The 12553-nt window shown below is 49.4% G+C and overlaps 1 protein-coding gene across 7 annotated transcripts in view; it reads right to left on the reverse strand.

Annotated features, from left to right (window-relative positions):
- The window catches only part of ANKRD27 (ankyrin repeat domain 27), a 47966-nt gene that overhangs the window by 5849 nt on the left and 29564 nt on the right, over positions 1 to 12553 (reverse strand). For 4 of the 7 annotated variants that reach the window (XM_081118925.1, XM_081118921.1, XM_081118922.1 and 1 more), the window contains 10 exons: positions 12456 to 12538; positions 11475 to 11590; positions 10982 to 11074; positions 9629 to 9826; positions 8474 to 8533; positions 8256 to 8375; positions 6931 to 6975; positions 4360 to 4482; positions 1257 to 1454; positions 280 to 399 (listed from right to left, as the gene is read on the reverse strand). In XM_081118925.1, the coding sequence (XP_080975051.1) occupies positions 280 to 399; positions 1257 to 1454; positions 4360 to 4482; positions 6931 to 6975; positions 8256 to 8375; positions 8474 to 8533; positions 9629 to 9826; positions 10982 to 11074; positions 11475 to 11590; positions 12456 to 12538 (1156 nt within the window). Of the gene's footprint in view, positions 1 to 279; positions 400 to 1256; positions 1455 to 4359; positions 4483 to 6930; positions 6976 to 8255; positions 8376 to 8473; positions 8534 to 9628; positions 9827 to 10981; positions 11075 to 11474; positions 11591 to 12455; positions 12539 to 12553 lie in introns of those variants that run through there. The other 3 variants (XM_081118923.1, XM_081118924.1, XM_081118927.1) reach the window with 2 other exon arrangements.

The following is a 12553-nucleotide window of genomic DNA, read 5'->3' on the forward strand; positions in this document are numbered from 1 at the left end:
ATACAATTCAAACTACCCTACAGGTAAATGAGGCAAGAGCCAAACCTGCAGCAAAATTAGTGTCTGTGTCCTTAACTGCAGCCCGCGCAGACACTGAGACCCATTTCCCACTGGAGAACCACTGCATGGAAATTTCGTGCAAAGCTGCTCTCCCCAGGGGCAGCTTAAAGCAAGGGGGAGCCGCATCCATCTTCAGTGTGTGGCCAGGGGCTCACTGAGTGACAAGATGCCACCACTGACCAGTGTCAGCAGCTCCTGCGTTGTGTGTGGGGCCCTTACCTGTAGCAACAGTGCTGCGACCTCATGGTGGCCACTGGAACAGGCGTAAATGAGGGGTGTGTTTCCACTCACATCCTTTTTATCGGGTTTTGCGTTGGAATCTAACAGGTACTTCACCACCTGGCCCAGAGAACAATTTTCAACCTTAATTAAAACTGGCCAGGAGAAATCCTCTAACTTGATATCCTTTTGACTTTTCTCTAAGTTTATCTACTTCTCTCTAAGTTTATCTACTTTTCTCTAAGTTTATCTAGAAGGCTCTTTAGACACAGGCCTGACCTCAGGAGGAAGCAGATCAGCTGAAAGGGGGGTTAACATCTGCTAAGGGTTGACTGTGTGCCTGGCACTGGTTGTTACTCATGTAATCATTCCATCTCTCCCACCAAGAGCTGGATTATTCCAGTTTTACAGGTGAGGAAACTATGCGAGGTGTTAGGAGAGAGATGGGAGACCTGAAATATGGTTCCTGACTTTAAAAAGCTTACATCAGAATAAGGGAAAATGAAAAAAATATGGATAACTTTCAAAACTAAAAATGGGACTTTAAAAAAGGCAGTCATCCCACAGTTAGCTCTTGGCCCTCCGCTAGAGGCTGTACTCTAAAGCGCTGAACTGTCTGCACTGACCAAAGGATGTGGGGACGAATGTCAAGGCGCTAACACTCAGCTAGAGCCCCAGAGGACCAGCACCCAAGCACCAGAGAGCTCGGGCTGGGGTCAGAATCAGAATGACAGCCTCAGTGCCACCCAGATAGGAATGGCAGTGGGGGGGGGGGTTGGCTCCACCCCCAGGAGCATCAGGATTCTGTTCTGTTGCTGAGTGGTCCGTCCATGTGCATCTCAGAATCTCGGGGCTGGGAGGAAGGAAGGGTGCTGGTCCTCTGGGCCAGCTGTCAAGCCCCTGCCCCTCAGCAGCATTCCCAAGTGAGGTTCTAAGCAAAAGCAAGCACCTCAACACTCTGCTGAGACAGCCCGTACCTCAAAGTGGCCTTGCTGGCAGGCCAGGTGGAGCGGGACAGCTTGGTTGGCGTTTCTGGCACCCACGCTGGCACCGTGCTTCAAAAGGAGGGGGATGAGGTCTGCCCGGCCGTGCAGGGCAGCGATGTGCAGTGGGGAGGAGCCATCCTGGTGGGTCACATTCACACCGAGCCCACTGGCAGGAATCTTTGCCAGCTTCTATAAGTGCAGAAGATGGAAACGGAAACGTTAATATTTAAGAAACCAGGCTGAAGGAACTGAAGTCATCTGCCCCCCCAGCCCCTCAGCAAATTCAAGATCACAGCGGCATCCAGAATCAGGCTGCCCACAGGAATCCCAACTACTTTAGAAAGGTATGGAAGTCAAAGGATTAACTTCCATTTTTCAAGAAAACAATCCCTGAAATAACACCTTATGCCAAGGCAATTAAACAGGGAACAAAAAGTGTTTGCTGGGATGACTGGGTATCCAATATGGAAAAACTGCCTATCAACCTTATCTCACACCAAACACAAAAATTAAAATGCATCATTGACCTAAATGTAAAAGCTACAACTATAAAACTTGAAGAGAACAGAGAAGAAAATCTTTGCAATACTGGGATAGGCAAAGATTTCTTAGATAAGACACAAAGTAAAAATATAAAAGAAATCTTTGATAAACTAGGTTTAGAAATTGTAAATCTTTGCTCTCTAAAGCAGACAATTAAGAAAATGACTCCCGGACGGGCGTGGCTCAGCGGCTGAGCATCGATCTAGGATCCAGGAGATCTTGGTTCGATTCCTGGTCAGGGTACATGCTCGGGTTGCGAGCTCGATCCCTAGTCAGAGGCATGCAGGAGGCAGCCGATCAATGACTCTCTCATCATTGATGTTTCTATTTCTTTCTCCATCTCCCTTCCTCTCTCTGAAATCAATAAAGATATAAAAAAAAGAAAAGAAAATGAACCTTCCCACTTTCCCTGGGAGAAACATGGCTGGGAGCAGTGAGGAGGCGCCAGACTATGGGCGAGGCATAGTGATTGTGGACGACTGGCCAGGGTATGCCTTGAACTTATTCAAGTACTCATAGCACTATTATGGAGACGTGGAATATGTTCTCAGACTTCATGGCATCATTGTGGACAGAATTGAACGGCTGACTAAGGATATTATATAAAAGACACATCCCTGTGACATTATGATGCTGTGTGTGCTTAAGGAAGCTTACAAGTTCTGTGCTGATCCTGTAGAAGAACACCTTAAGAACATCAGTAGAAATTCAGATAGACTTGTCCCTGTGAAGGTTGACTTCATCAGACTAAAAAGTTACAGGCAAGCCTTGGCCAGTGTTGCTCAGTGGTTAGTGTTGGCCCATGCCCCAGCTGGTAGCAGGTTCGATTCCCAGTCGAGGGCACGTACCTGGGTTGTGTGTTTGCTCACTGCCCCGACTCGGGGTGCATGTGGGAGGCAACCAGTCCGTGTGTCTCTCTCACATCTACATTTCTCTCGCTCTCTCTCCCCCTTCCCTCTTTTCCACTCTCTCTGAAAAGAAATGGAAAAAAATAACCTCAGGTGAGGATTAACAACAAGAAACAGCAACAAAAATTTATAGGAAAAGGCACAGGCCCTCGAATAGCTAAAACGATCCTAGCAAGAAGAATAAATGAGGGCGAATCACTCTACGGCTTATTAAGGCTTATTCTATGGCTGCAGTAATCAAGATGGTGTGGCACTGGTGGAGGAGACATGCAGATCTGTGGACCAGAAGAGAGAGTTCAGAAACAGACCCACACCACATACAGTCAGCTGAGGTCCAAAAGCAAGTCAGTGGAGGAAGGATAGCCTTTCAACAAACAGTGCTGGAGCAAGTGGACATCCGCAGACAAAAATAAATGCAGCCTAAATCTCATACTCTGTACAAAATCTAACTCAAACTGGATCAGGGACTTAACCTGTTAAATGTAAAATTATAAAACTTTTAGGGGGAAAAACAAGAGAAAATGTTTGAAATCTAGGGCTAAGCAAAGAATTCTTACATTTAACCCCAAAAGCACAATCCATAAAAGGAAAAACTGACAAACTGGGCTTCTAAATTAGAAACTTGCTGTGCGAAAACCCATGTGAAGAAGCTACAGGCAAACTACAGACCAAAAGAAAGTATTTGCAAACCACGTATCTAACAAAGAGCTAGAACCTAGAACATACAAAGAACTCTGAAAACTCGACAGTAAAGAAAATAACAACAGCCCTGGCTGGATAACTCTGTGAATGGTTAAACCAACTGGCAAACACCTTCCACAAATATTGCTCAACAATAAAGGAATAACCTCTTAACCACATGCAACAACTAGGAATCTTGCTAGTGAACAAAGCCCATCCCAGAAGGTTATGTGCTGTGTGATTACATTTTTGAAGCAGAAAACAGATTAGTGGGTGGTGGAGCAGGGGTGACAGAGAGGTCGATGAGGTCATAAAAGGGCAACATGGTGATTCTTCTCGTGGTCAGTGAACTGTTCTGTACCCTGAATGTGGTGACAGATACACGAAGCTACACACAGGATCAAACTGGACAGATCTAAACACACACGCACACCCCCCAGCACACGTAACACAGGATGTCTAAATAAGGTGGGTGGACTGTACATGTGTCAATACCCTGGTTGTGACATTGCTCTATGGTTTTGCAAGCTGCTGCCATTAGGGCAAACTGGGTCGTACAGGAGATCTGTCTGCCACAGAGGAAGTACCAACGTGAGCAAAGGCAGTGGCACTGACCTCGAGTGCAGCCTCCCCAGGGGGGTGCGGCCACATGGACAGCGACCCTTGGCGTGTCTACTTGTAAACTCCTGCCTGTGACTCAGGCCCAGAGAGCAGCTGAAACACTGGGCACATGTGGATGTCCCTGCTCACTGACCTGCCTGTTCAGGGAGCAGGCGGCCCAAGCCAGATCCTGTACTAGCGTCAGCTTCTCCCGGCCCGGAGCTAGCCAACCCCACCACGGCTCAGGGCTGCCCACTGCCAGCCCCTCAGCAATCAGCTGGCTAGAAGCACAGCTTTCTCAAGGGGAGAAGGAAGGATTTTCCCTCCCATCGCCACCCTCATCAACAGAAGCAGAGCCAAACCTTTTGAGCTGGAGCACATTTTGGGCACTGGCACAAGGGGTGACAAAACTCAAGCTCCGCAGTGCCAACAGCATCCTCCACATCCTCCAGGTCCTCCTCTGTCCACTCCAGAAGGTAACGCACCTGGGGTCGCACAGTAAAGAGAAACAGGAACTTAAAGCTCTCCTTAGCTCCAGTACAAACTAGTGTGTCTTAAACTCTCTCTCTCAGCTGTTCCCAAATCCGGGCCTGTACTTTGTCAACCACCATAGTAATTACAAAATGACAGCTGCTGCTCACGAAGATTCCAGGGTTCACGTGTGCTCAAGCCTTTCTAAACCCTTTTCATGGCGATAGAGACATTAAGCTACCATTTCTGTAGCTTGTGTTAGAGAGTCTTTTCTTCCATCTTAGAAAGGGGCAGAGTGGCCCTTGGCTAGTGTAGCTCAGTGGTTAGAGCATTGGTCCGCAGATCACAGGGTTGTGGGTTCAATTCCCAGTCAAGGGCACGGACCTGGGTTGCAGGTTCTATTCCTGGCCCCGGTCAGGGCATGTGTGGGAGGCAACCAATCGATGTATCTCTCTCACATCGATGTCTTCCTTCCTTCCTTCCTTCCTCCCTCCCTCCCTCCCTCCCTCCCTCCCTCCCTCCCTTCCCTCCCCTCCCCTCCCTCCCTCCCTCCCTCCCTCCCTCCCTCCCTCCCTCCCTCCCTCCCTCCCTCCTTCCTTCCTTCCTTCCTTCCTTCCTTCCTTCCTTCCTTCCTTCCTTCCTTCCTCTCTCTCCCTCCCCCCCCACTCCCTCCCTTCCACTCTCTCTAAAAATCAATAGAAAAAATATCCTCAGGTAAGGCAGAACAAAAAACAAAAACAAAAGGGGGCAGAGTGGTGCTGCTTGAAAACCCCAGTCCTGGACCATTTCGTGAGCTGTCCTCTTTGACTTAATTGTACACTTTCAAAACCAGCCCCTCCCATTTCACCTGGGAGAAAAGTCACTCCAGGACATCAACTAGTTCAGGGCCACGCAGCCAGTGAGTGGTGGTTGGAACTCACACCAGTGTCTTTTCCACTATAATGCACTAGCCCACAGGTGAGAGCATGGAAACGACCCCAGTAAAGACTAGTTTCCAGTAAAGACTAGTTTCTAGGATATTAAGTCTGAGAAAAGAAAACAATCTAAATACATATCTAGGCCTGGTTTAAGCACTGAGGAAGTCACCATATGCCTCAGAGGACTGACAGAAGGTTCCAGGAACCCCTCTCTGACCCCAAGCTTCTCTCCACCAGGTCCCTTCACATTCCGGACAACACGGTGGAAACACCAAAACCTTGACTCAGGGGCCTCACCCACCAGGCAGCTGAGACAAGCTGGGGGCAGGTTCTTCTGGGGCTTTTCTCATGACAGAAGCAATACAACATCAGCCAGATACAGACACTGTGTCAGTTCAATGGATTAACAGTAGCCTCCGGGCAAAGTCTAACACACCAACAACTACATTCAGGTTCTTCATACCTCAGAGGCTGCTCTAATCAGATCCCAGTATTTCTGTCCCCCACCTCAACGCAATCACTAGCGAGAAGCGCTCCTGAAGTCATGGTAGAGCTCTCTCACAATGACTTTCTCAGAGCTCCTAATTTGCTAAGCACCTACTTAACTCCACCCCCCTTTTTAATCCTCAGTTGAGGATATTTTTTCCATTGCTTTTCAGAGAAAGTAGAAGGGAGGGGAGAGAAACACATTGATTGGCTGCCTCCCACACATGCCCCAACCAGGGCTGGGGACCAATCTTGCAACCGAGGTACATGCTCTTGGCCAGAATCGAACCCTGGGCCCTTCAGTCTGGAGGCAGATGCTCTAACCATTGAGCCATACCAGCCAGGGCTTCACTCCTCCTTTTAAAGTGGAAGACAAAAATAAATGCCTTTCAGGAAGCCAAAGGCAAGCGAGGGAAACGGCCTGTGGGAATCTCATGAAGCCTGTCTCCATTCTCCAGTGATCTCATCATAGATGTTCCCTGTCACCTGCCAGTGAGGGTAAGCAGACACCTTCCCTCCAGCCAGGACGTCCTCAATAGGTTCCAACCCAGGTCAGTCAGCACTAGCTCGTCCAGGCACCTGCCTGTGACTCCCTGAGGCTCCAAGCCTCAGACCTCAGCCTCCTGGCGCAGGTGTCCCAGGTGTCCACAGCTTCTGCAGGGCCATACCTTCTGGGCTCTGTCCTTGCCCCTACCACCTCCTCCTCCTCACCCACAACCCTGTCTGCTCACCTTGCTCCTGGACAGTGCACCCAGGCCTTGAGCCCATGCTCTGAGACCTGCACATGGGCTGGTCTCTTGCCAACATCTCACCACCCTCTCAGAATATGAATATTTAAGAGGCAGGGACATGCTCACTATGTGGCTTTATGTCCACTTGCCTCATTACTTGTGGCGGAAAGGTCCACCGCCATTACCAAATATTTATTAAATGCACCTCCTTCGGGTGAAAGTGAACAAAGAAGCCTCACAGATCCTAACTGAACCAGAGACAAGAAACGTAAGTACGGCTGTTTTAAACCGAGAGCAAGCTTTTTAAAATGCACTTCTACAAACTCACCATTTCTAGATCTCCATCGGCAACTGCTCTTAAAAGTTTTTCTACCTTAATGAAAGGAAAAAGAATGTCAGAAAAATAATTTTAATAAAGTAATAAAAATAATAAGCCCTGGCTAGGTAGCTCAGTTGGTTAGAGCGTCGTCCGTATACACCAAGGTTGCAGGTTCGATCCCTGGTCAGGACACATACAAGAATCAACCAATGATGCATGAATAAGTCGAACACAAATCGATGTTTCTCTCTCTCCCTCCCTCTCTCTAAAATCAATAAAGAAAAATTAAAAATTAAAATTAAAAAATCATTCTGAAAGCTTAGCTTTCATTTGTCTCTTAATTTGTAGTTTTGACTCAGTATTTTTCAAACATATCCCTAAAACTGCTGAGACAGGACATCCTAAGAGGGTGCTAATGTGCACGGAACCCATTACCATGCAAGGTCTGTAAAATGACACTGCTATTTATGTGGCAAAATGAGAAGATGGCCACCCCGAATCACAAGCACTCCCTAGGAGGCCAGCCACCCTTCAGAACTACATATACTCAGCTCTCATATTCTGCTAGCTGAGGGCGCATAAGGGGGACACCCCTTCCAAGAACGATCCCAGGTGTCTGTTAGACTCTAGAGTGTGTCTCTTGGTTTTCTTTGATGTGCTTTTGCACTGAGCTAAGCTTGCTGGGCCCTCCACGAGCTGGTTGGGGCCTGGGGGTAACAGGAGGAGGGGTCTGAGGTAGAGTCAATAGGGTCCCCAACCCACAGGGGAACGAGCAGAGGAGCTATGGCACCTCCATGCAATGCTCTGCTCTGTGGGCTGACAGTGAACAAGCTCTAAGACCGATTAAATGGGAAAAAACCCACACCAGGCAATATATCAGCTTTTACAAAACGCAGTGTGTGAGTTTATGTAAATATTATGTAAATATCTACATAAACTCTGCAAGAAGTCAGGAAGGACCTGCATCAGGTTAACAGGGGCGCTTATGGAGTGGGAGGTAAGGGCAGAGAAAACTTACTTTGTAAAATGATCTTATATCAGTGGACCTATAGGTGACTTGACTTGTACTTTTCTTAGAATAGTCTCTCTCTCTCACATATACACACACACTATCCACAAAGCAAAGAGCTGCTTAGGAAGCAGACCACGAAGGGCAAGCAGGGCGAGAACAGTCTGGGCTCCTATCCAGGGCCCTGACCTCCACCACAGCAGATGAGGCTGCCCCAGTGATGGTGAGCAGGCTGCCTGGGTGGCCCTCAGGCCCTGACTCTTAACCAGGGCCATAACACAGGGCCGTGCAGCCCTCCTCCTGCCCTCACATCTGGGGGCCTCACCTCTCTGTAATCCTTCTTGGGCTCCCCCCGTCTGGAGCTGATGGACACAGAGGAGAAGCTGGAGCGCGAGGACCCCTGGCTGATGGAATCCATGGAGTGTGGAGGGGGTGGCACAGGGACCTGCAGCAAGGAAGCCAGATGAGAGAAGAGACAGGTAAGGGCCAGAGAGGATGCCCTGGTCACCAGTAGGGCCAAGGACTACAGCCCCGTTCACTTACCTCTGCAGACCGTTGCCTCCTTTCACAAGACAGATGGCGGGCTTCCATTATGGACAGAATCTAGGCAGACAAATGGGACAAGCAAAGAACTAAATAAGCTGGGTCACCAAAGCATCACCACCCACAGCAACCCACTGACGGCCCATCTCCTCGGAGGGCAGGCAGCTCAGCCACACCCTTGGAGAGACAGAGAAAGCAAAGCCTGGCCTGGGTGGGAACTCACTCAGGACCACGCTGATTAACTCAGGGCTTCCTTCTGCCACATCATCGCTCCTGCTGCCTGACAGGAGGAGCTGGTGCTTCCCAGGAACAGCTCAGAGGACAAGAGAAACCCAGCCACACCCAGCCACAGAAGGGGCCTCAAAGGCTGCCTTTGGGGAGAGGGACTGGGGAGGAGGATGGGACGGGGTGGAACAGGTCACTGGGGAGAAAAAGGGACATATGTAATATTTTAAACAAAAATAAAATTTTAAAAATTAATTAAAAAAAAAAAAAGGCCGCCTTGTCCAGCGCCCTGGGCTATTTGTCCACAGGAATAAAGTGTGGCCCTAGCTGGTTTGGCTCAGTGGTTAGAGAGTCAGCCTACAGACTGAAAGGTCCTGGGTTTGATTCTGGCCAAGGGATGTACCTTGGTTGCAGGCTCGGTCCCTGGCCCAGGTTGGGGTATGTATGCTGGAGGCAACCAATTGATATGTCTCTCTCACATCAATGTTTCTCTCTCCCTCCCTCCCCCTTCCGCTTTCTCTGAAAAGCAATGGAAAAAATATCCTCAGGTGAGGATTAAAAAAAAAAAGGAATAAAGTGTGGCCTTTCCACTGGCACCCACGAGCAGCCCAGAGCAGACTCACACAGGCAGCTGTCTCCTTCCCTCTGCAGACCTCCCTTGGGAAGGGACCTTTGGTAGGAGGTACAGGGGCAGAGGAGCCCTTGGCTCCTCCAGGGCATCTCAGCCCATGGGTGGCACCGCCCAGTCCTGTCAGCTGTGGCTGCTACAAAGCAGAGACCTTCTAAGTGCACAGGGAGGGCACAGGCCGAGTCCTGCCCCCAGGGCACCAATGCGATTTGTCCAGCATGGCCAAGACCTAATCTGTGGACACTGGTTTTGTTTTAAAGTCATATTCATTCTCCAAGATAAAAAAAAAAAAAAAAATCTACCTTTGAGTTTAATGCACACTGGAGGGGTGTTTCTTTCCGTCTGTTCTGGATCTCTGTGGAGGCTCCATTCTGTAGCAACGTCTCTATGATGCCTTGGTAACCCCAGCGTGCAGCTATGTGTAGGGGAGTGTCTCCTTTCTCATTACCAATATCTAGTCTGCACGACTGCACGTCATAGTAGACCAAAGCCTTTACACACTGCAAGGAAATTGGAAATGCCACCATTAACTCACATGCCAAGCCCTGTGCATTGCACAGCCTCGGTCCAGGTCCCAGCTCAATCGAGCTCCACTAACCAAGCGACTGTGCAGTAACAGAGTTAGAACTCCAGGGTTCCAGGTTACCTGGTCAGGATACCTCACTTTCTCAAAGAACTCAAGTGTCCATCAATAAGGAATGGCTGAATAAACTGTGACATATCCATGTGCAGAAAGGCACTGCCACAGCAGGCTCGAGACCACAGTCCCTGAAAGGCCTGACTCCAAGGCTGGCCCTTGTCCTGCAGATTCCTTGGGAGCCTGGATTTGGGGAGTGTGTTTTCAGCCCCCTGCCTGATAAGAGGGGCTCACTGTGCCTAACTTGTTTGTACAACAATGTGGTTGACGCTAAACACCTGCTTTCCTTCTACGAGTCTGGAATTTTGGTACATGCCAGGCACAGGGTGTTTACATGACCAGTCTCCAATAAAATGTGGCCCGAGTGCCCCAATGAGCTGCCCTGGTAAACAATGCTTCATAGGTGTTGACACAACTCACTGAACCAGGGGGCAGTCTTAACACTGACAGCACACGTAACTGGTTACCATAGCGAGGAGACATGGGCTAGATCTACATGTACTGACCTAGAGGATTTCCATAATGTACCACTAAGTTAGGAAAGCAAGTTACACGAAAATGCAGAGGGTATGATCTTGTTCTGGCACATTCCGCCTAACCCAGCCTCAACCCTACATACGTATAAATCTACCTGCACGTTCCTATGAAGAGGGGGAAGAGAGAACAGTGAGGAAAAAATAACACACACTGTTCAATATTAAGTGAAAATGGAAGTTATAAAATGCCTTGATATTACAATAAAAAGGTAAAAGGTAGAAATTGAATGTGAACAAAGGATCAGATGGTAGCAGGGATGAATGATAAGAACTTATTTTTACAACAGACAATGGGCAATTACGTTTCAGGTTTGTTATTTCAATGTAGTAGCTACAATAAACTTAAACATTTTAATTTAAAAAATTACATGCCAAATTTTCCAGTAATTATCCACACACAGTACTACACTAAACTAATGAGAAATTCACATTTCTTCACGTGAGAGAAAGGGTGCACGGCCAGGGACAGTGAGACCACTTACGTCTTCGTGGCCGTGCGCGCAGGCCAGGTGCAGCGGGGTGTTGCCGTTGCTGTCCTGCACGTCCGCGCCCGCCTTGTAGTGCAACAGCAGCAGCTTCCGGGGGGAGGAGAGAGCGGATGAGCAGCAGCAAGGCCGCAGGGCAGGCACATGCTTCCTCAGCAAGTGTGGCCTGCAGTCTTACAAGATTTTCAATCTCATTTACCTAGTCTACAAATAAACACTATCATCACTCTCGTCCTTCCTTACAAAAAGTTGAGATTAAGGAAAAAAAGCCTATACAGCCCCACCCCTCTAGCCCCAGATTATCCGGACATTTCGAAACTAGACGGCACAGTTTTGTCCAGGGGTGGAGGGGCCTCAGACTCGCACCCCTGCTGTGCAGCCGCAGCACAGCCAGTGTGGGGCAGAGGAGCGCAGCCAGCACGGCTGGAGTCAAAATGCAGAGCCCAGCTCCTCCGATCACGCACCGGGTGGCACCGTCACCCCCGCTCACCGTCACGCCCTGATAGCCCTTCTGACACGCGAGGTGAAGCGGCGTTGACCCATGGTAGTCCGTGGCGGTCACCACAGCGCCTTTGGAAACCAGGAGGTCAATGAGGGATGCCTGGCCTACAGAACAGAAGGACTTCACAACGGAGAAGGAAAGAGGAGTGGCTCTCAACGCCTCGGCGTGAAGCCACAACGCTATTTTACCCTCCTACTGCCTGGCCCCAGACACGCCAGGAGGTGCTTTCCTGCCTGAGAGGAACCGGAGCTAACGTCAGGTCAGACTCCGCACACGCCTGGCGCTCTGGGGTGGCCCTTACAGGGGACTCGGCTCCAACCACTTCTCAGCAACAGAAGGTAGTGGAAGCGAGCCTTAGACACCCATAGCAGGCTCCACAGTTCAATTCATAAGGAGGAATACTGTGTATTAAAAATACACTGACAAGGAGGAATGGTCTTACAGAGTGCCAAGTGAAAAAAATGCAGCACAGAGCAGCACGACCCCCACAATAGCATGTGTTTTATATTCATACGCACACAACCGCGGGGAAATTCCAGATACTCAGAAATCAAAATGACCTCTGGGAGACAGAAGGATGGCAGGTGATACTGGACAAGTTTGCATTTTCTACTTTGAATGTGCTCTTTAAAAGACAGTAAAGTTATTTTTTAAAAGCCGGACGTAAGAACCCCAACTCTAAAAACATACTCATAGCTCAGACCACCGGCCCAGGGCAGCAAGAGCATGGATACGGCCCGGGGCAGCGAGAGCAGGGGTGGGTACTGTCATCCGGGAGCAGCACAGGAGGCCTGTGGAACGCCTGCTCCTCTCTTCTAGGGAGCTCCCGGGGGTGGGGCCATATTCAGCCCCTTTCACCACCCCAGCTCCACCACACCCCACTGGCCAGACCTCAGACCTCTGCTGGGCCATCCTTGGCTCCATCCCTTTGCCTTGACAAACCCCAGAGGCCTACCCAAGACCACATACCACAGAGGGCAGCCACATGGAGTGGTGTATGACCCCTGTCATCTCTGGAGAATGGAGTGACGACTGAGGGGTCATTCAACCTCCTAGAACAGAGAAAA

Source organism: Miniopterus schreibersii (assembly GCF_964146895.1).
Source record: "Miniopterus schreibersii genome assembly, chromosome: 18".
NCBI lineage: Eukaryota > Metazoa > Chordata > Mammalia > Chiroptera > Miniopteridae > Miniopterus > Miniopterus schreibersii.